General features: G+C 34.8%; 2 protein-coding genes across 2 annotated transcripts; one reads left to right on the forward strand and one right to left on the reverse strand.

Moving 5' to 3' along the window:
* Positions 1-212: 212 nt before the first annotated feature.
* On the reverse strand, positions 213-1,175 carry LOC118579291 (olfactory receptor 52D1-like). The gene has a single exon (XM_036180457.1). The coding sequence runs from the start codon at positions 1,173-1,175 to the stop codon at positions 213-215; it is 963 nt and encodes a 320-aa protein (XP_036036350.1).
* Positions 1,176-16,491: 15,316 nt separating this feature from the next.
* Positions 16,492-17,427, forward strand: LOC118569037 (olfactory receptor 52J3). Its single transcript, XM_036166707.1, has one exon. The coding sequence runs from the start codon at positions 16,492-16,494 to the stop codon at positions 17,425-17,427; it is 936 nt and encodes a 311-aa protein (XP_036022600.1).
* The last annotated feature ends 7,661 nt before the right edge of the window (positions 17,428-25,088 follow it).

Genomic DNA, 25,088 nt, shown 5'->3' on the forward strand with positions numbered 1-25,088 from the left:
TGGAATACTTATATTTCATCTTGAAGGTGTTCTTGAAATTCTCAGAAAAAGAATAGATGGGATCTTTAAGCAGAAATGACATTTGGATATGTTACTTCTTAACAAAACAACACAATCATTTGATCCTAGAAAAGGATCTTCATCATGATACATGGCAAGTAAAATCAAAAGTATAGTGATTTATTTTGAGGTTACTCAGCAACAAAATAAGTTCAAATTCTTTGAACACTAAACAGTTTAACAAACCTGTCTCTTATCCTCTTGGTTCTTACACCATAAATAATGGGGTCCATCATGGGGGGCACAAGAAGATACATATTGGCAACAAGTATGTGGACATGTGGGGCCACTTTATGCCCAAACCTGTGGGTGAGGAAGGAGAAGAAAGCAGGGGTATAGAACACTAAGATGACACAAACATGTGAGCCACAGGTGCCCAGAGTCTTGAGTCTGGCATCCTTGGAAGGAAGATGGAAGACTGTGTTGAGTATAAGGACATAAGAACAGATTATCATTATGAAGTCCACCCCACCAGTGAGGAAGGCAACAATGAGGCTGTAAGCTCTGCGGATGCTCGTCTCAGCACAGGCAATCTTGATGAGGGCCATGAACTCACAGTATGTATGGGAAATTATATTAGTCTTGCAATAGGGAAGCCAGCGCAGCAAAAAAGGGTGAAGACTGAGAAAGGCTGCTCCTCGAAGTACAATAGCCAGGCCCATTGCCCCAGTTATATTGTGCGTCAAAACAGCTGAGTGTCTTAATGGGTTACAAATGGCTACATAACGGTCAAAAGCCATCCCTACAAGGAAACCAGACTCCATGGTTGAGCAAGAGTGAATCAGGAAGACCTGAGTGAGGCAAGCTTCAAAGGGAATCTCTCCATCATGAAACCAGAAGAGACTGAGAAGTTTGGGAACAGCTGTAGTGCACACCACAAGGTCAGCCACTGCCAACATGCAGAGGAAGAGGTACATTGGCTCATGGAGGCTGGCGTCTGTCTTGATGATGAACAGAAGTGAACAGTTTCCCACTAGTGCCAAAATGTAGCCCATGCAAAAGGGGATGGAGATCCACATGTGTGCCTCTTCCAACCCAGGAATGCCAATGAGAATGAAGGTTGAGGGATGGACATTAGTTTTATTGTATGTCAACATGGTAAGTGTCAAATGCATGTAGATGTTCCTTTAAAGAAAAAAAAATTAATCTGAGTTCGAGGTCAGCCTGTTCTACAGAGTGAGTTCCAGGACAGCCAGTGCTACACAGAGAACCCCTGTCTCAAAAAACAAACAAATAAAAAAAAAAGAAAGAAACAATATTAATTTATAAAATATTTAAGAGAAGGAAGTCAAGATGCAGGGAACTCTATTTCACAGATCTACTGGAATTCTTGTAAATATGTACATACAAATGATTTTATCAAATAGTAGAATCAACTAAAGTTATAATCAATCCATCTTGAAAACTGCATCACTTAAAGTCATATTTAGAATTTACCAGCAGTGAAAGCTGCAAAAATCATATTATTTCTTTATTGAGATTCATTTAATTCTTGTCTCTTCCATGCAGTGAGCCACCTTAATGTCTTTTTTCTATATGTTGACCTCTATATTTCCAATGATATTATTATTATTATTATTATTATTATTATTATTATTATGCTTTAAAAAGTGAAGCCAAATGGAAATTAATGAATACATAAGGACCATGGATATGGAAGAATAAACATTAGTCAAAGAAGAGTGCTATGTGAGAGATGAAAAAAGATGTTCTGCACAGAATTAATACTTTTTAGATGTTAATAAATACTTTAGTAAATTCAAGTTGACATAGGCTGTTAAAACACAGAAACCAATATTTAGGAAAATGTTTCAGTATTATGAAATGATTGGAAGGGGATTTATTCACTTCTGCCTAATTATTATTAAAAATGATGTCAAGACTAGGATGAGGACCGAGTTAGGAGATGATAAAGGCACAACATTATTCTTGACCCTTCACTGGCTGCAGAATTTATGTTTATCTTTACCTTAGACAGCAATTACTGCTTGATTTTATTGGTAGTCTCAGCCCCCATGATTTCCTTTTATATATCAAATTAGCCAGACAATATTCTCTCCTTTAAGTTGACTCTGCAGGCATTCTATCCAAGTCATTCTGATTTTCCCATTATCTGAACATTTCTCTAGAATCATTTGATAACATGTTCAGTTCACATTGCCATTTGCTGATTACACTAGTTTTGTTTTAGACTATTTTAATACCATTTAAGTCACTTTATATAGTTACTTCTTTTCTTTTAAGAATTGTAACTGAAGGTGTCCTGAATTTTTTTGTATTTATTATAATAGATATATATGCATCACAGAGTACTTTTATTATTATCACAACCAACCCTTAAGCCCTTGCCCAACAATGTCTGAACCAAAAAGTTCATAGAAAGCTGATCCTTAATAATGAATTAAAATTACAGTATTTTAAACTTTTACCTGCCTTTGACAGTTCATGTTCAAAGAGTTTACTTAACTATTTTACTTACAGAGATACATATTCTTTTGAGCTTGAAACAACTGGGCACATGTATCTGAAGAGTCCCAGAATGTTTAGGGCATGACATTTGTGAATCACAGCAAATATTGAACAGAAGAAGAATCTAAGAACACCAAATTGTTTAAAAGTTATGTAATGATGTAATAGCTAGCTCTTCCAAATTTTTCCATAGATAGTAATGAGTCAGATTTTTTTCCTGAGAACAATTCATATACTATGACATGTAAATTTCATTTGTGAGTATTGATTAAGCCAGTTACATAGATAACAAGTCCCAGACACTGATTTCAAATCCTCATGCCAAAACCACTGATAAATTGCCCCAATTATGTGGCACTACAAAGATGTTGCTAGCAACAGAAATGATTGATATCATTCTATGTACAGCATAAAGATACACCCTGCCACTGTTATTGGTGAATTATGATTGATATCCATATTTTGGAATGTCACAAAGAAGAGAATCTAACACTTAGACCTTCTTTCTTTTTCTCTTTTTATTTAAAAGTTACTTTTTCTTTCCATTGGAACTTCTTTCTAATAAACCCTTTTAAATGCATCCATTCAGTCAGGAACACTTAATACAACCAACAGACACAGTGTAACTACACTCTCTCAATCTTAGCTTTCTGCTGCTCTTCTTGTATCCCAAATCAGAAGAGCCCTCTGGTGTGGGACAGAGAAAAACCAATATTTCTATTTACAACTGGTTAATTATAAATGCAATCTCTTTCTAAAGAAGAAAAGGGGGTATGACATAGATTTGATAGGATGAAAGGGTAAATTTCTGAAACCTACTTTTAAAGAGCAACAACTTTACATGTTTTACATCGTTATAGAATTTGGTTTATGGATACAAACTTAAAGTTAATATACTGTGTGTATATTTATACTCTTGTTTAAGGTATTATATTTGTACAGCTCATTTAAAATTGTAATGATAATTAAAAAGTAGATTAAATTTAGGAAACAAAGTAAAAATACATTGTCCTGGAGGTGCACACATGAACTTAATTTATTAAATTTAAAACTTGTATATTTTATTCTATATTTTGGTGCTTTTAATATTCTTTTGTATTGAAAAAATTTTGATTATTTTTTGATCAAGATTTCCTCTCCTCCAACTTCTCTTTCTTCTCACTTTCCCAACTCTCCTTCCCACCCTTTCTTTGTCCCTTTTAGAAAGAAAACAGGTAAATAAACAAACAAAATCAAACAAGCCAGAATTTAGAAAAAGAAAAATCACAAGAAACACACACACACACACACACACACACACACACACACACACACACACACTGGGTATAATTAAAATTTCTCATTTGCTATTTATTCTTACCTTTATATAGTGTAAACATTTTTATCAGTGGAATCTAAGTGGATACATTATGGAGGAAAATAAATCCACATTGTGTTGATTGCAAATGTACAATAACTATACTTAAAATGAGTTTCAGCCCAACTTTAATCATTGAATAAAATTGAAAATAATACAAATCATAGAATGTCAAGATTAATACTAAATATTTTTGATAAAAACATGGGATTTTCAGTCTGCCTCAACTGAAAGTACCAGGTTCTGCTGACTCCTCATGGGAGGCCTTACCTTGTTGGAGGAGGGAATAGGGTGTGGGTTGGGGGGCAGAGATGGGAGTAGGGAGGAGGGAAGAGAGGGGAATCTGTGGTTGCTATGTAAAATGAATAACAAATTTTCTTAATAAAGAAAAAAATTAATGAATAAAAACCATGGGATTTTATGATAAATATGAATTTATGATTAAAGTTCAATGCTTAAGAAAAACTGATACTAATTTCAAAAGAAAATAATATGCTAACCATTATTATTAAAACAATACTTTGGCAACCTAATTTATTGGAACTCTATCAGTTATATATGTACACACAAAACTATAAGCAGTGAGTCATTATAATACTATCTATAATAAATTATATTGAATTATTCAAACTAATAAACTATAAGGTAACTAGATATAATGATGATTTTAATAGTATATACTTCACATAATTTAATATTGCATACTTCTACAAACTAATATAAATATCAAATAAAGTGAACATTAGTTTGACATTGATATTGGAGTTTACACACAAAACTTTAACATATTTTTGTTTTAACATCATTTTGGATGTATGTATATTATTCAAGCATGTTTACACTAAGTACTTTATAAACAAAGAAACATAATCTATATGGGTATGCATCCAACTTGGCACTCCAAAGTGGGTGATGGATGAAAGGCAATATAGACTAGGTATAATATACTTTTATTATTATGTTTGTCTTTTTAAATAGTAACAACATATTCATTGCTCTCTTGATTTTCCTGTGGTGTTACAATAAGTAAACAATGAAAACTTATGTTTATATTCATCAGGAAGAAACCACAAAACAAGGTATTATGTATATAATGGAGTTTCCCTTGTATTCAAAATGTTAAGAAGCTTAGCTATCACTTGAAATGTATTTCTTTCTTCCTCTTTGTATACATAATTGTCTAGTTTTCTATCTATGAAATCAATGATCATATGCCATTATTCTTAGTGGGATTACCCATACAAGAAACAGTGTAATAACTTGTGAGCAGAGCTGAAGACTCTAGTCACATATCACCTTTGCATTATTTTTCTAGGTTTCTTCAACTATCATTGACACTTGTTCCCGGTGTTCTTACAATATGGCCTTTACCTGACTTCTACTTTTTGTTATATTGTGTTTTATATTTGGTTAACACTTTCTCACTTAATGTATTAGAGATTATTAATGGTGAAAATGATACTGTTCCTTTGCCATTTTTTAATGAATCAATACGGGAAAAACGACAAGTAGGAGAGCACGTAATTTCAATATAATTGTAAGGTAAGTAGTAATTTAGAATTATGAACCATGCACCTCCTGAAGGAATCAGACACTGTGTTGCAATAACAATTTCTTGATCTTAGCACTAAATTTATGATATGTTGAAGGATTGATTTCCAACATAGTTAAATTCTGTAATTCTCTTATTGTTTTTTCCTGACTTCCTGATGGAAAATTTTAGTAACATAGAAGATATTTTGATAATCTTTTGGAGAAGAATAAAATCATTGATGTATGATGCTGGTAAATCCTGAATCCCTGACCCACCTTTTACCATTAATGAAACTACTTTGCTGCCATCTCATTTCATTCTCAGTTTTATTATTTGGTGGTTGGCAATCCTACTTATGACACAGGTAACTCTAGGAAATGACATTTATGAATAATAATCTATACTGGTCAATACAAAAAACTGGGAAAATTATAGTATTGAAAAGCCACATAGTAAGTAGCTACAGTTAGCCTTTTCAAAGCTGTTATACCGTGAAGTTGTAAACCTGTGATTTTAAATCAAACAATTACAAAACTTCAGTCTCTACATTATATCTAAAACAATATAGAGCAGGATAGCAAATTAAAAAATGACACAATGGATGTCAGAATGCTTTGAGAACAAGGAAACATTGCTTAAACATCATAGATGTATGAAGTCTGCTCAGTGCATGCACTGATACAGCTTATTCCTATTCTTCATCAGTCTTCTAACATACTTAGTACACAGAAAAAGCCATGTGCCATTCATTCTTAGGAAAATTTGTAGGCCCCTCTCAGTTTCTATCAAAGGTATCAAAGAATAGCTACCATTGCTTTTATCACCAATGTAGCCTGGATGGGAACCATAAACCCAAAGGGGTTCAGCAATTCAAAGAAATTTTACACAAGTCTGCTTAAGCAACTGGCTGCTCTCAGTAGAACCCTCACTCCCTCCTCCAGCCAGTTGTTCACCCATGACACATTCAAAGTTACTGTGCTTTCCATACCTCACTGGGCATTCTGTGTGGACCTAGGTGAGTCTTTGAGGAAGCCCTGTTCTCTTGTGTTTTATAGCTTTTCCATTTGAACTCATTATGGATGTCTTCCAGCTGCTTCTGACCCCTATTGGCAGAGAAGGATAACAGCTTCTCCATGGGATCAGAAAGAGAAACCATTGGGGGTTTGAAATTTGAGATCAGAAAGCTGCATATGAATACTTAAAGCCAACATCTCAGTAACAGCAGAATCCAGAAGCAAAGTGGTCAGGCAGACTCCAACTTTCTGCAGCCTGATTCCCAGCAGGATTGCTTAAGTCTCAGAAGAACTCTTAAATAAAACATTCATACATGTGTGTATTGTGCATAATCCTCTGATAGTGCCCTGTCCCCTTCTTTTTCTTCCCTTCCTATTATTCATCTCCTAGACTGCTCTGTTTCAACTTTGATATTATATAAGCATATATAACTTTATGTATATAGAATCTAGGAACTATTAATGAGAGAAAACATTTGATATTTATCTTTCTGGGATTGACTTGATTCACTTATATGGTTATTTCCAGAGGATTCCATTTTCCTGCAAATGGGCATGATCTCATCCTTCATCTTGCATATATATATTATTCCTTGTGCATATATAACACATTTTCCTTATCTAGTCTCCTGTTGAACACCATGCTTGGCTCCACAATTTTCCTGTTATGGAAATTGCTATAATAAATACTCATATGAGAATATCTTTGATATATTGACCTAGAGTTCTTTGGGTGGCTGCCAGGGAGTATTACCTCTGAGTCATATGAAAGATTATTTATAGTTTTTGATAGAAATACTCCTTGACTTCCATAGTGGATTGACTAGTTTATATTCTCACCAGCAGTGTATCAGTCTTTCCCTTTGTCCAGAGCCTGGCCAGCATTTCTTGTTTGTGTCTGAATGTCTGCTGTCATGACTGACATTAGATTGAATCACAATGTAGTTTTATTGGCATTTCTCTGATGTCTAGATCCAAATTATAATCTTTAATGTGCTGTTTTAATAATTACCATAACAATTGCATAGAAAATTATTGAGTCATATGAAATAACAATTTGATGAGACTGTATAACATCTAAATATTAATGAGGAAAATTTGTTATGTTTAATGAAGCAGCCCTGATTTTTTTCTGTCAGTATATGCTTTGACCCTATCTATAGACTCTTTTGGGTTTTTGAATATATTTTTTAAATGTCTTTGTGCTATTTGCTGCAGTTTGGTGAACTGAAATTTGGAATTTCATAATTTATTTATGATACTTGCATTCTTATATGCTATAAGGGAATAGTCTATATTAATAACACATATAGTCTCAGTACTCATGTTATATATACTAAAATTGTTTCTATTACCTAAAATGTATTTATAGCTCCAAACATATATTGAGGACTTGTTCTTTTATTTATTTTACTTAATGTATGTGTATGTTTACAATGTTGGTGTGTTTGTGCTTGAATGTCAAGGTGGCATGTGGTAGTCAAAACACAGCTCTTGGGAATCTGTTCATTCATTCCATTGTTTAGGTCTTTGGGGAACTCAGGCGGTCAGGCTTGGTGAATACATTTATATGCTGAGCCATCTCCCTATCTTTTTATGGCCTATTCAAAATAATTAGAGTCATACGTAAAACTTGATAGCCTGATACAATTATTCCCAGAAGCTTAACAAGTAATTCTCTGGTTCAATTTGTTTCTCCTTCTGTTCTCTTCTGCACACATACCATTTTCCCAAACACTTTTCATTTTTTAGAAGTGTTCTTTTTTTAATTAAAAAATATTTTTCTAAAAAAGTTTTTTTTTTTCATTTTACATATCAATCCTACCTCCCCTTCCCTCCACTTCTCCTCCCTCCTGTTCCCATCCTCTGTCCTTCTCTTCTACCCAGAGTTGTTTATACTTGCATTTCCCTGATAACCAAGGATGTTGAACATGTCTTTAAGTGTCTTTTTGGCCATTTGAGATCCTTCAATTGAGAATTCTCTGTTTGGATCTGTACCCCATTTTAATTGGATTATTTGGTATTTTGATTTTTAGTTTCTTGAGTTCTTTATATATTTTGGAGATCAGACCTCTGTCAGATGTGGGATTGGTGAAGATCTTTTATAATTCTGTAGGCTGCCATTTGGTCTTATTGATAGTGTTCTTTGTCTTATAGAAGCTTTTCAGTTTCAGGAGGTCCCATTTATTAATTGTAGATTTCAGTATCTGTGCTAGTGTAATTATATTCAGGAAGTAGTCTCCTGTGCCAGTGTGTTCAAGGCTACTTCTCACTTTCTTTTCTATCCGCTTCAATATAACTGGGTATATGTTGAGCTCTTTGATCTGCTTGGACTTGAGTTTTGTGCAGGGCAATAGATATAGATCTGTTTGCATTGTTCTACATGTCACCATCCAGTTATGCCAACACCATTTGTTGAAGATGCTTTCTTTTTTCCATTGTATATTTTTGGCCTCTTTGTCAAAATCAGGTGTTCATAGTTGTGTGGATTTATGTCAGGGTCTTTGATTCGATTCCATTGATCAGTGTGTCTGTTTTTATGCCAATACCAAACTTTTTTTTATTAGTATAGCTTGAAGTCAGGGATGGTGATACCTCGAGAAGTTCATTATTATACAGGATTGTTTTAGCTATACTGGATTTTATTTGTTTGTTTGTTTTTTCATATCAAGTTGATATGGAAGTCTGTGAAGAATTGTGTTGAGATTTTGATGAGTATTGCATTAAATCTGTAGATTGCTTTTCGTAAGAATACTATTTTTATTATGATAATCCTACCTATCCATGAGCATGGAAGATCTTTCCATTATCTGATCTCTTTCTCAAACTCTTTCTTCAAAGACTTAAAATTCTTGTAATATAGCTCTTTCACTTATTTGGTTTTTAAGATATTTTATATTATTTGAGGCTATTGTAAAGGGTGTTGTTTCTCTGATTTCTTTCTTAGCCCATTTATTATTTGTATATAGGAGGACTACTGATTTTGTGTAGTTAACCTTGTATCCGGCCACCTTACTGAAGGTGTTTATAAGCTGTAAGAGTTCCCTGGAAGAATTTTGGGGGTCACATATATACTATCATATCATCTGCAAATAGAGAAAGTCTGACTTCTTCCTTTCCAATTTATATCCCCTTGATCTTTTGTTGTCTTATTGCTCTAACTAAAACTTTGAGTACTATGTTGAATAGATATTGAGAGAGTGGAAAGCCTTGTCTTGTCCCTGATTTTAGTGGACTCACTTGGAGTTTCTCTCCTTTTAATTTGATATTGGCTGTTGGTTTCCTGTATATTGCCTTTATTACATTTAGGTATGTTCCTTGTATTCCTGATCTCTCCAAGACCTTTATCATGAAGGGGTGATGGATTTTGTCAAAGGCTTTTTCACCATTTAATGAGATGATCATGTGTTTTTTTTCCTTTGAGATTGTTTATATGGTGGATTACATTGAAAGATTTTTATATGTTGAACCATCCATGCACCTCTGGGATGAAGTCTACTTGATAATGGTGGATGATTTTTTATGTGTTCTTGGGTTTGGTTTGCCAGTGTTTTATTGAATATTTTTTGCATCAATATTCACAAGGGAGATTGGTCTGTAATTCTCTTTCTTTGTTACATCTTTGTATGGATTAGGTATCAAGATAACTGTGGCCTGATAAAAGAATTTGACAATGTTCCTTCTGTTTCTTTGGTGCAGAACAATTTGAGGGGTATTGGTATTAGTTCTCTTTTGAAATTCTGGTAGAATTATGATATCATCTGGCCCTGGGTTTTTTTTTTTGGGGGGGGGGGGGAGGTTATGTTTCAGCTGCATTGGAATGTTTAGATTTTGCTACGGTAGCATCATTGTGTTCTAGTGATGCCATATTGCTCTTTCAGTTGTTCAATGTATTCCTACACCAGTGTTCAATCATCTTTTCTTCCAACTAGTGTAGCTTGTGTCTGTGCCAGTTCTTTCAACTGTTGTTATTTGCACCTGTACCTGTGTAGTCTGCTTCTTTTCCAACTAGTCTGGATTGCACCTATGCCTAGGTAGTCTGATGAGGGCTGGCCATAGGGAGGGTATTCAGGTGCTTGGGGTTGGGTAGCAGAGTAAGTTTTAGTTGGACAGCATCCAGCAGATAGTGGGAGTGGGAGCACAGCTTGGGAGCAGGTGGGGACTGCAGCAGAGCAGTGGAGTCCCACCAAGGTTGGGGGTGGGGCCCAGCTACCTTGCTGGGAAGGAAATTAAAGACCTCTTATAACTGAATGAAAATGAATACACAACATACCCAAATTTATGGGACACAATGAAAGCAATTCTAGGAGGTAAATTCATAGTCCTAAGTGCTTATATGAAAAAACTAGAGAGAACTCATATTAGCAACTTAACAGCATACATGAAATCTCCAGGACACAAAGAAAAATTACACACAAAAGGAGTAGATGGCAAGGAAAAAAAAACAAAGAAACTCAGGGTTGAAACCAATCAAATAGAAGCAAAGAGAACAATACAAGAATCAATGAAATAAAGAGTTGATTCTTTGAAAAAATAATCAAGATTAACAAAGCTTATCAAAATTAACTAAAAGGCAGAGAGAAAATATACAAATCAACAAAATCAGAAAATAAAGGGGGGCATAACAATACACATTGAGGAAATCTAGAGAATCATAAGGTCTTACTATAAAACCCTATTTTACTGAATTGGAAAAATCTAAAAAAAAGGATATTTTTTTCTATAGATACCACTTACAACTTAAGTCAAGATCAAATAAACAATTTAAATGGACCCATAACTCCCCTAGTGAGATAGAAGCAGTCATTAAAAGTCTCCCAAACAAAAATGTCCAGGGCCAGATTGATTTAGTACAGATTTCTACCAGACTTTCAAAGAAGAGTTAACACCAATACTCCTCAAATTATTCCACTAAATAGAAACAGAAAGAACTTTGTCCCATTCATTTTATGAGACTACAGTTACCATGATACCCAAACCACATGAAAATTCAACAAAGAAAGAGAATTACAGACCAATTTTACTTATAAACATAGATGCAAAGATACTCAATAAAATACTTGCAAACTGAATTCAAGAACACATCAAAAAGATCATCCACCATGTTCAAGCAGGCTTCATCCTATAGATGCATGGATGGTTAAATATGACCAAATCAAAAAAATGTAATTCATGCTGGGTGGTGGTGACTCATGCCTTTAATTCTAGCACTTAGGAGGCAGAAGCAGGCAGATCTTTATGGGTTTGAGACCAGCTTGGTCTACTGCATGAGTTTTAGGATAGGTTCCAAAGATACACAGAAAAACGCTACCTAGAACAAAACAAAAAAATGTAATTCACCATATAAACAAAATGAAAGACAAAACCACATCATCATCTTATTAGGTGCAGAAAAGGCCTTTTAAAAAGTCTAACACCCTTTTATGTTAACAGTCCTGGAGAGATTAGAGATACAAGGGACATACCTAAAACTAATAAAGGCAGTTTACAGGAATCCCATAGCCAACAACAACTTAATATAGAAAAGCTCAAGGTAAAATCTTCTATAATCAGTAAAAAGACAAGGTCATCCATTCTTTTTCCATACCTATTCAATATGTAGTACTTGAAATTCTAGCTAGAACAAGACAACTGAAGATATCAAGGGGATACAAATTGGAAAGGAAGAAATCAAAGTCTTTATTTGCAGCCTATGTGATACTATACATAAGGGACCCTAAAAATTCAATTGGGGAACTCCTACAGCTGATAAACATGTTAAGCAAAGTAGCTGAGTAAAAAAATTAAATCATAAAAACCAGTAGCCCTCATATATACAAATGACAAATGGACTGAGAAATCAAGGAAACAACACCTTTTACAATAGGCTCAAACAATATAAAACATCTTGAGGTAAATCAAACTGATGAAGTCAAAGACTTGTGTGATAAAAACTTTAAGTCTTGAAGAAAGACTTTTTCTTTCAAGAAAGATAAACTTGAAGAAAGAAATCAAGGAAAATAGCGAAGATGGAAAGATCTCTTATGCTCATGAATCTGAAGGATTAACAAAATAAAAATGACCATCCTATCAAAAGCAATCTACAGATTCAATGCAATCCTCATCAAAATTCCAACATAATTCTTTACAGACCTTGAGAAGACAATTCTCAGCTTCATGTGAAAACAAAAAACAAACAAACAAAAAAAACACAACAAAAACAAAAACTCCAAAAGCCCAGGATATCTTGAAACACATGAATTATGAACCAAAAGCTGTGGAGCCCCCAACTGGATCAGGCCTTCTGGATAACTGAGACAATTGAATAGCTTGAACTGTTTGGGAGGTACCCAGGCAGTAGGACCCAGACTTGTCTTTGGTGCATGAGCTGGCTGTTTGGAGCCTGGGGCATATGCAGGGACACTTTGCTCAACCTGGAAGGAGGGGACAGGAACAGCTTGTACTGAATCTACCTGGTTGAGCTGAAACCCCAAGTGAGTCTTGGCCCTGGAGGAGATGGGAATGGAGGGGAGGGACTGGGGAGAAGGTGGGGTCTGGGGCGGGAGGGGGAAGGACAGGGGAACCCATGGCTGATATGTAAAATTTAAACACAAAAATAATAAAAATATGAATAACAAAATTAAAAATAAAATATTTGTCATAAATTTTGTGGAAAAAATAAAAATAAAAGAGGTTATAACTCAAGTTGTCAAAACTGTGGAATAAAAGGAACACTCCTGCATTGCTGGTGGGAGGGCAAGCTTGTACAGCCATTATGGAAATCATTATAGTGACTCCTCAGGAGAACAGGAGTTGATTTATCTCAATATCCAGCTATACCACTCTTGCTGCTCTATTCATAATAGCCAGAAACTGAAAAACAACCTATATATTTCTCAACAAAAAATGTATTAAAATATGGTATTTATACATTAGGGTATTAATAGCTCTAAAAATGACACCATGAAACGTTCAGGCAAATTGACAGAACTAGAAAAAATCATCTTTAGTGAGGTGAAACCCCCCAAATAAATATGGTATGCATTTACTTAGATATGAATATTAGCCATTAAATAAATGATATTAAAACTTACAATTTGCATACCTAGAGAGGCTAGGTATACATGAAGGAACTGAGGGTGGGAGACACATAGATATTTCTGGGGTGGAATAGAGTAGATTTTATGGGCTGAGTAGGGGTTGTGGGGGCAATGGTAGAAACAGAAGAAGCAGGTGTGGAAGGAGTGAGAAGAGGTTGATGGACGGGTTGCAGGAGAAATAGCTAGAATTGGAGGACATTTGTGGCGTCACATGGAAATCAAGTGCAGTGAAAACTTCCTAAAATGTATGAAGGCAATCCTAATGAAGTCTCCAAACAATGCTGTTTATGTAATGCATTTTTTTTTCTCTTTCAATCATGGCAAAGTTTTGCCTGGTATGCTATTCTAGGTTGATTTTTGTAAGCTTTAGGACTTGGAATGCATTGCTCAAAGCTCTTAGTTGTTTTTCTGTTGGATTTTACTTAGGATGTTACTTTCATTTTTTTCTTTTGCAGCTTTCAACACATTCTCATAGTTCTGTATATTTAATGTTTTAAGTATAATATACCATGAGGGTGTTCTATGTGATTCTGTGTGTATATGTTGGGCATGTCTTTCCTTGGTTTAGGGTAGTTTTCTTCTATGATTTTGTTGAGGATCTGGTGTACGGCATTGACTTTGAATTCTTTTCTGTCATCTATGCCTGTTCAAAGTTTTGGTTTCATTGTGGTGTCCTACATTTCCTGGATAGTCTATCCTGTGTTTTAATTTTTTTCATATTCTTTGTTTATTTGATATCCTACATTCTGCTTGATTCATTGTAAGTTTTTCCTATGAGTTTTCTAGTTGAACTATTGTTTTCCAATTCCATCTTTATTTCAGCTAGAGTCATCTTATCACCTTATTGAATTTTATTCTAAAATCCTGCATTGTCTTGCCATTTACACCAGCCTCATATTTGTGTTTCCCTGGACATCTCTCAGGCATTTATTCTCTTCACATTCTCCTGCCTTAATTTCACTGAACTGTGTCTCCTTTGACCTTGAATTCTTTGATGAAGTTTATTGTTGTTCTTTTACATTCTATGTCCTATAGTTCATCTAGGTAATTCTCATTTGCAAGCATTTATATAGGACTGATAGATTTTCTAGAGAAGATGGTGGCTTGATATTTCACATTGTTTGGAGTCTTGCAATGATGTCTGGGAATGTTGACTTCTTTTGTTAATTCTAAATCTGATATATACAGAGCAAGTTGTGGCAGAAGAGAGACTATGTAAGTAGGGTAGGCCAGAGATTGGGTATGACTTGTGTGGAATGAAGTAAGGTGGGCAGAGAGGATAGGGTTAGTGTTGTAAGATATGCTTCCTGGTCAAAACCTAGAGCATAGGTGTAGATCTGGTGTGGTGAAAAGATTGAATGCGGAAAGATTGGGGTTGATAGGAAATTTCCTGACTGAAACCTAGAAATGTGTTACAGTATATGCAGTGATGGCTTGACTAGCACAGGGCACTGGATTTGGGAACTAGTCTAGATTTGTCAGGTTGTGGCAGTGCATGGATGTGGAGGACTAGGTAGACTCAGTGGACTAGACCTTGAAGAAAACTGTGTGAGATCTGTCTGTGTAGAGAGGTTGGATGCAGTGTACAAGAAATTTGTGGGTAGAACACATAACAAATCTGATCTTTCAGACAAACTGGTTGAAATTGTGTTACTTTATTAGGAAAAAGAGGTTAAATCTATTCATGAGTGTCAACTAACAAAAGCTAATACAGATACAGTAATTTCATGGAGTTGAATGCCATGGAATTTCTACTGCAGTCATCTGGAGTCAGTGAGATGTTCAAGTCTTATAATTTCATTTGTCTGTTCTTTTGGAGTAAAATAGTAATATTTTATAGTGTTATCTGATAAATACTGAAGTTCATAGCCATGTGTCTATAAACACACACACACACACACACACACACACACACACACACACACACACACCAACACAAGTTTCATACCTATTAGCTATCATTTTAGCTTAATTGCTGGTGTTATCTCATTTTATCCTTAGTGTTTTATGATAAGGAGTCCTACAGATAAGAAAATGAGCTTCAATTATTCTTGGGTATTTTTGTCACTGTCATTCTGTTTTCAGAGTAGGATCTAGGATTACATAAGCAGTCTCTGAGGATTCTGTCCCAGAGCTGAGTCTAAATCTGAGGTTTAAATAGGATATATTTTTAACAAAATCCTTTCAGTATTTGAAAAACAATATAAATGTGTATTTTAGGTACTTCTCAGAAAGGAGTTTGAGTACTATGTTGTTTGAGGTTTTGCAGAAAACCACAGTGAATCTGCTGCTGACATCTGTTGAGCAGGTAAGACAGTACTTGGAGAGACATATGAGAAGTACAGGCTAAGATCTGTTTTCATAAATGTGTCTCTAGAATGGTCCATACTGAGAAGTCTGAATTTCTATTCTGAGGTTTAACATGCCTATAAGTCTGAATCCAAGATTCGTGTTCACTGTAATTTGCTCACTGCATTTGTTACCGCCTCTGTGGTGTATTCCCTTTACCTATACTAAATCCAGCAACAGAGAAGGTTCCCGGAATCAAATCACATTCTGTAATGTTTCTCAAAGGAAGAAGAGGTGTCTAATTATTACAAATCTGCATTGAGTTTGCCACAGTGCCTATGCTCAGAGGTAAATGAAAAACTGCATTATGAACATGATCAGGATTATTCAAATAACTGAAGATATGAGTAAGCGTACAATCTGCTGCAACAGGCTCTATTTCATAGTAAAAGTGAGTTCATCTCTGTACATGTTGTTAACAATTGCACTAACCCCTCCATTCCCCCTACCTCTTTATCATCTTATTATTTTGTGTTCTCTGTGTGTGTCTCTGTATGTCTCTGTCTCTATCTGTCTCTCCCCTCTTGTGGTGTGTGTGTGTGTGTGTGTGTGTGTGTGTGTGTGTGTGTGAGTTTCCCTCATTTTTTTCCCAACAGGAAGAAGAGCTTCACCTCTTCTGACCAGTGCAAGATGACAACCCACAACAGAAGCATTTCCCACCCAGCCACATTTTTCCTCATTGGGATCCCAGGTCTGGAGGAAATCCATGCCTGGATCTCTCTACCTTTCTGCTGTATTTATCTTGTGGCCCTAATGGGAAATACCACAATTCTAGTAGTTATCAAGACAGAGCGTTCTCTCCGAGAACCCATGTTTTACTTTCTGGCCATCCTTTCTTCAGTCGATCTGGCCCTTTCTACAACCTCTGTTCCCCGTATGCTTGGCATATTCTGGTTTGATGCCCATGAAATAAACTTCGGTGGATGCGTGGCTCAGATGTTTTTGATCCATGCCTTCACTGGCATGGAGGCTGAGGTTCTCATGGCCATGGCTTTTGACCGTTATGTAGCCATCTGTGCTCCACTACACTATACAACTATCTTGACATCTCGGGTGCTGATGGGCATCAGTATATGTGTTGTGATCCGTCCAGCCTTGTTTATATGCCCCATGATCTATCTCATTTACCGCCTACCCTTTTGTCAAGCTCATATAATAGCACATTCCTATTGTGAACACATGGGCATTGCAAAATTGTCCTGTGGAAACATACATATCAATGCTGTGTATGGCCTTTTTGTGGTCTCTCTCTTTCTTTTGAACCTGGTCCTTATTGGCATTTCATATGGATACATTCTCCGTGCTGTGTTCCGACTCCCATCACAGGATGCACGGTTAAAAGCCCTCAGCACATGTGGTTCCCATGTTGCTGTTCTCTGTGTTTTTTATATCCCATCAGTCTTCTCTTTCCTCACTCATAGATTTGGACACAACATACCACACTACATTCACATTCTTGTTGCAAACCTCTATTTGGTCATTCCTCCCTCACTTAATCCCATCATTTATGGTGTGAGGACAAAGCAGATAAGAGAAAGGGTTCTCCATGTATTTACTAAAAGGTAAGAGTCTCTCATATTCATTGATCCACCTAGGAAGATTCATGCTTTTTTGTCTTAGTGGATAGTTCCTATGCCTTGCTGTGGGCTATCAATTTGCAAGACTAGTTGGTTTGTCTCAGCCTGTGGGTTAATAATACAGTTCTGCAGAAACTTCATCATATCTCCAAGTTGGAGGACTGTTAGACTAGACTGGACAAGCTGCTCTGAGAGAAGGTCTTGTAGAAATTGTTTGTATGGCTTCATGAAAAACTCTAGCCTGCTTTCCTATTTTCTTCCATTTGTGCATGCTTGCAATTGTTTCATTTGCATTGATATTGTGTCTCTTGTGTATCTTGCACCATTCAAACATTGGAAGATAAACTGAGAGCCAACTCAAACTATTTGGCTCTGAAAACATTGTGTTTCTGTATGTTCCTCTAAAGCCACAATCCTGGGTTCAAAACAATCATCCTAAATTGGTAGCTTAAACTTAAATAGTCTGCCAAATATATGGGACTCGGTGGACTGACAGCCAAAGCAAACTCTTTCCAAGAACATTTCCCATAAAGTCAACAGCAATGTATCATTGACTACCCTGCATTAGCTCCATAGCCTAAGCATAACATAATCCTATTACATGGAGCATTCATATCTATGTGACATATGTTTGTAATTGCTTTTTGAATTTATGTTTTGATCTTACAACACTCTTTTCCAATGTCCAAGGTACCTTTTCATAAGTCTGTAACATATTTCTCATTCTCTTTAAGAAGAAAAGGAGAAGCTGCATTGTGAGCTAAGAATAACCAATTTTTACATGAGACTAGAGAGGGCTTTCAAGTGATTTACTAAAGACAAAGCCTAGAAAGGAAATTTGTGTGGTCAAAAACATTAATTTTTATTTTCACCAATTTATGTATTTGAAACTAAAAAAAGAGAAGTAAAGTAAAAACATAAGGGATGGCTTCTGCTCTGAGTAACAGTGAACAACCTTCCACTTACTCATTTCAAAGACATTACCTACTAAGACATACAATGTTAATGCCTTTAACAATGTCCTAACACAGTTGCTCTTCTGGGTTTTAGGGGAAAATTCTAGGGAGTGATTTTGCTAACTAAAAATATTTAGTCTTATACCAATCATGCATTTTTGTTAGATCATTTTTAATGATCTAATTAATATAAATAATTATTTAATTATGTAGACTAAATCTTTTAAAGTATATTTTTATTAATTCTTTGAGTCTTTTATACAAATCATTTTTATCTTGGTTAACCCCCCAACCTCTTCTCAGATCCATCTCAACCTACCTTTCCACTCAAATTTGCATCTTCTTCTTTTGTTTTCTGTTTGTAAAACCCATCAAAGTCTTAGCTAGAGAAATAAGACAAGAGAAGGAGATAAGAGCATACAAATGGCAAAGAAAGTAGTCAAGATATTCTTATTTGCAGCTAAAATGACTCTATACACAAAAGATCTTAAACAGTCCACCAGATATCTGCTACAGCTGATAAGCACACTAAGCAAAGTATGATACAAAGTTAACACAGAAAAGTCAGTTACCAAGTATATACCAACAACAACCATTTAACACACGAAGTCTATCACCAACTATTTACCAACAACAACCACTAAACACACAATGTGTCACTAACTATATACCATCAATAGCCACTTATCACACAAAGTCTGTCAACCAACTATTTACCACCAACAACCACTTAACATACGGTCAGTTGCCAACTATATACCACCAAAAAGCACAGCTAAAAAAAAATCAGGGAAACTATCCCATTCCCCTCAGCCTAAAAAAATAAATCTTGAAATAAATTTAACCAAGGAAGTGAAATACTTGTGTAATAGGTTAAATTTTTTTGTGTGTTTATAATATTAATTAAATTTAAATATTCATCGACTTGTTTTATTCTAATTGGAGAATATGTTGCCAGTCTCTGAAGTTTTTATGTAAGTATAATTTATCCTACTTTTCTTTCTTAGGTAGAATTATAAGTGACAGGGATACCATCAGTAACAATGTTTTTCTACTTTATTAATCTTTGTTTTTGAGTCAGGAGTTTTAAAAACCTTCATATTTTCCAAAAATTTTGTTTTATCATAAACCTTCAATTGTTTAGCTACTTTGTCCTTCTTAAACCTGCCTTCTTGGTTGATTCTTGTAAAATTTATCACTTCTTTTGTTGGATATTATTAAAAGTATCAGACGTCATTTTCAATTTGTGTTAAAATCAACTTGTTCTGGGCAATGGTGGCTCATGCCTTTAATCCCAGCACTCCAGAGACAGAGGCAGGCTGATTTCTGTGAGTTTTAGGCCAGCCTTTGTCTATACAGAGAAACCTTGTCTTAAAGAAACAGAAAACAAACAAACAAACAAACGAAACACCCCAAAAAACTCCAATCTGTAACTTTTCTATGTGAAACAAAACAATAATATGTGTTCTTTTTGTTTTTGTTTTCATCTATCTTTAAAAAGATTCTTGTGCATCTATTTACTCCATGTTGTAACCATGAAATACAAATTCCGGAGTTAAGAAAAAACAATAAATGAAGATCTTTGTTTCTAGAGACATGTTTTAAGCAATTTGTTTTTGCCATAAAAATGTCATAAATATTTTCTTCTTCTTGAATTCACAAGCTTACATGGGATACACCATGTATGCTCAGTCTACAATGGCTGACCACAGTTTCCCTTGAGCTTGCTAGTTTTCACTTTGTCTTTATGTTTATATTTGCCTCATTTGCATTTGTATTTTAATCAAAGAATAGAAATTTGTAGAATTTTGAGCATTCAATTCTATTGCTTTCTTACGTGTTTTTATTTCCAACTAACTAATGCTGTTAATGAAATTCCTTTATATGAATACAAATTCAGTTCTTTAAAAACATCTTTCCCTTATTCTTTAAATGGCATGCTTATTTTTGATGTATGTTTATCGATATATTTATTATGTATACATATATAATTGACTAATTTGAATTTTATTCATAATTATTGTTTGTGTGGTGGTGGGGTTTCAAGGCAGAGGTCATAGGACAACTTGTGTTGTGTGTTTTCTCTGTTGACTTTTACATAGCTTTCAGTGGCTGAACTCAGGTCACCCTCTTGCCTACCCCTACACACACACACACACACACACACACACACACACAGAGAGATATGTATATATATGCATGTATTCATGTTCAATATACTGATGTATTCATGTTCAGTATTCAATAAATTCTTGCTGTCTGAAATTCTATTTATTTACCATTTCTAAGAGCTTTTAATGGTTTGTTTATTTATTTTTTTTACCACTTATCCTTCTGTACATCCCTGGCAATATTGAAAAATAAAATTTGAATTTTTCTGTTCATGAATTTTACCTTTCTTTCTTTAAGAATTGCATGTTTTGTCTTTAGCCTTTTATTTTTGTCTGCTCAATATAAATATTTTCAAATGGCAATTTTTTATTTTCTAAGTACTCATGACTATAAATTTCTCTCTTACAAACACATATTATTTAAGGATTCTAACTGCTCATGTGTAAAATGTTGAAAGATATCTTGTGTTTCATACTTTTTGATCATATTGTTAACATTTTAAAAGTTGTGCATTATCCTTGAAAGTGCGATTATTTACTAAGAGATTTTTCTTTGCCTTTTTTATTCCCTTGAAGCATCTAGACTAAGCAATTTTTGTGAGTAGGATTTTAAGAAGGAGGATTCTGGGGTGGAAGTATGAAGTAGGAGGCTCACTTGGGAGTGGTAGAATAATGAAACACAGTAGGTTTCATTGCAAAGAGGAATAAAGTCAGAGATGGTATGATGGGTTTCAATCAGCTAACTTCAAGGTAGGAAAAATCTCGTTATGTAGGTGATCCAATATAATCACATGGACCATTGAAAGTGGAAAAGAAAAAGGCAAGATTGAAAGCATGGCTACAGGAGTTATGGCATCTGAGATGAATTGTACTCCTGATGCTTATCTTGAAAACACTGAACCAGGACTATGAGCAGACTATAAAAGATCATCAAAAACAATGTTCTCCCTGAAGAAATGAGGCACCTTGATTCATCTAATGAGAAACACACTGACTTTCTAAACAACAGAGCAGAGAAGTGTTAAATCTGTAGTAATTTACATCATTAAATTTTTGGTTAATTTTTACTGTACCAGTAGGAACAGACATACTTGTTCCCTCAAAATCAACATGGTAGCAAATTGGGTGAAGGAAGAAGGAGGGAATGTTTGTGGTGTCCTGAGGTGAAGCCTTTATGATCAGAGGATTGAGCTGCAATATCCCTTCACATTGTTCTTGGTCAATGGATCATGGGAATCACTTATTCTGAATGATAAGTGTCTCACATCCATGTCTTTCATGAACAAGCCCTCCAATGGAAACCTGAACATTCAGCTTTTAGAATCATGTGATATCCACTAATTTCATGTACTTTTCTCTTTATGCTTAATGACATTATGAATAAAATAAATTATACTTATTTGACATATTTATTTACTCTGCAGAGAAATTTCAAAATTGAGACTAATGAAAAATGCACATGGTTTTATTATATTAGTGATTGGAGAGGAAGTAACAACATTATCAATAGTATCTACCTGCTAGCTTTTTATCTTACTTCCATTACTGACAGAGAAATCACTGAACCAGCATATCTTGATGTAATAAATTTAATTAATAAATAAAATTCTGCAAGTTTATATTTATTGGAGAAATACTAAAAACTGAGTCATGATGTTGATATCATGGTAAACCATGTAATTTTGTAATGTTGGGATGAAATTAATCGGTGGTGTGTTGCAATTTATCAATAAGATAAACTCAATTTTAACACTGTCATTGACATGAACATTATGGGTGTGTAGACAGCCTATCTTTAAGGATTTCAGGCCAAATATCACAGAACAAATTTCATGTTCTTTATTAGAAAAAAAAATGTTTAAAATGTTGTAAGATTAAACAGTTCCCCTGACAGAAACAAGATAGTTTTAACCTTGTGTCTTTGGTCCCACAACATGTCACAGTGTATTACTATCTGATAATGGTCTAATGAGAAATATTTAATGAGGATGGATTAATTCTGTAATTCTGTTCAGGACCTTTTTTTTTTTTTTTTCATTATCACTAAGCACTTCTAAAGGCCTCATTTTTGGGGATTGTTTTGATTGAAGTACCAACACCTCTCCCCTATGTGGATTTGTTCCTATTTCTCTGTCAGTCATGGAACTCTATCTGCCTCAGACCCATGTAGGCCCTATGTGTGCTGACACAGTCTCTGTGAGTTTGTATGTGCATTGGTCCTCCTGTATTTAGATCATATTGTATGAAAAAATTATTTTCAACAAAAGAAAATTTCAAAAGAAATGGAAAGGCTTCTTGTCAAGTCAATAGAGAAAAGGTATTTGGGCCTTCCACATTAAAGAGACAGAAGCAAATATATATATATATAATCTCAAGCAGGGGGTTGGGGATTTAGCTCAGTAGTAGAGCGCTTGCCTAGCAAGCGCAAGGCCCTGGGTTTGGTCCTCAGCTCCGGCAAAAAAAAAAAAAAACAAAAACAAAAAACAAAACAAAACAAAACAAAACAAAACAAAAAAACAAAAAAACCCCCCCAAAAAACAAAAAAAAAAAAAAAAAAAACTCAAGCAGGGTGTCTCTTTGTCCTATCGAGAAGGAAGAGATCAGAAATAGAGACCAGAAGTTAACTCTGTAGCAAGTCTTGATCACATGTGTCTGTAGGTCCAGTGATGTGGAGGCTGATAAAGACAGATCTGTGATATCATGGTTAAAGTTGGGTGCATAATTATTTCCAGTCCACTTTGGGCTACAGATCAATAGCTTTTCTCAGCAAATAAGAGAAAAAAAACTAAATGATAAACCAAACAAAACAAAACAAAAGAAGGAATAAAGGCAACATTTATGTATTATAAATGCTTTTAGAAGATTAACCAAGAGGGCATCTACTCACATTCAAAATTGATTTAGGAACATCTATCTTGTTGCCTTATTGTTTATGTGAAAATTATATTATATTTGCATAACTCAGAAGCATCACCCATAAAGACTCATAATGACATTTATTTAGTTAAAATATATCTCATTCATAAAGCAAATTATCACAACTCAAAGCATTCTTCAGTAATTGAAGTCTTTACATTTAAATAAGCTTAGAAATATTTTTATCTCATACATATTTTTTTAATCAGGATCTCTGACTCTGTTAATTGTAGCCACTGGTACAAAATTAAATCCCAATCTTAAGGTTCATGAAGAAGAAACTTTCCCTAGTGTTTCTCTTGCAGCCAATTTTAGCAGAGAATTTGTCAAGTATATGCTGGAAAACTTGATTAATGTCTATTAAATGGAATATAAAAGTTAGTTAAACACATATGATGACGTACATAGAAATTTTGTCACATTTTATAGTTTAAGGTTTGAGTGAGATTGACTTTACTATATTCATTTTTGGTCATCCCATGATACTCCAATTCTTAAAAGTGGACTTTAGGGAGAATAAACTACCTATCTATTTTTTATTATAAAGAAAACTTATTGTATCACCAACAGAGGAAATTTCTATTTGTCAATATGGCATCTTGAACATGAAATTCAATGGAAAATTATTCAGCACTTGTCACTAAAGTGGCTCTTCTGGATTTACTGTGACACTGAAATAATCATTTACATATATATTATATATTATATACCATATTTGTGTTTTAATTTTACATATCAGCCATGGGTTTCCCTGTCCTCCCCTCTCCCACTTTGTTCTAGTCATGAAATAGCTCTATGTCTAAGCAGCTTAGTTGTTTTTTGAATGAAGTTAAAAATGTTCACTCCATGTCTATATGTTGACAAACGTTTGTGGAATTGGTTGACCATTTGGTAAATTCACCAGGGTAGCATTTGGGTTGGAAGTTTACTGCTGGGGGCCAGCCTCGGCAGTTTCAGGGATACCTGGAAGGCATAGTAACGACTCAGAGACAATGCTCGTGCAAGCTGACAGGTCACTTCGGGCTTCTGCAGTTGCTAAGTACCTTTTGCTACAGCTTCTGATTTTTGCCTTGATAACCTCAGTCTTTTCTTTTCATGAGCAAGGGGAAACAGAAAGAAAAGGGGAAATCACTCAATAAGGAGTGTTCTTGTGATTCCAAAGATTATTCTTAGAAAATCACCAGTATAGTCTTCATCATTGATTAAACACAAAAACTATCCCAAGCTTAACATCAAAGCAAGCATAATCTATTTTTATTATTAATGGTTACACGATCTTCTTGAGCACCTGACCCAGAGGCTAGCAACATGTAATTTCACAAAAAAAAAGTTAAAAATAAGAACAGTGGTTAATGTAACAAGACAATAATTTCCTTCTCACACAGCCTGCTCTGACCTCAAGACCTCTGCAGCTGCCTAAATTCATCCTCAGCCCTCTGCAAACACCAAGCCCCATGACTGGTGGGCCACAATGAACTCAGACAAGAAATCTGTCCCTGCAAATCAGCGACTTTTGTACTTCTTATTCCAACAGTTCCAAGGAAGACCTGATTCAATTTTCAAAACTTCCATGAAAGGAAGCTCACCTTTCCTGACAGCTCTTTTCAGTCTAGGAACCCAGTAAAACTTGCAGCAATCACTCCAAACATTACCACATTTTCTCCACA

Source organism: Onychomys torridus, chromosome 1, assembly GCF_903995425.1.
Source record: "Onychomys torridus chromosome 1, mOncTor1.1, whole genome shotgun sequence".
Taxonomy (NCBI): domain Eukaryota; kingdom Metazoa; phylum Chordata; class Mammalia; order Rodentia; family Cricetidae; genus Onychomys; species Onychomys torridus.

What these genes read in the sequence shown, in the direction of transcription:
- LOC118569037 (XM_036166707.1), top strand. Translation starts at nt 16,492, where the DNA reads ATGACAACCCACAACAGAAGCATTTCCCACCCAGCCACATTTTTCCTC.
- LOC118579291 (XM_036180457.1), bottom strand. Translation starts at nt 1,175, where the DNA reads ATGCATTTGACACTTACCATGTTGACATACAATAAAACTAATGTCCAT.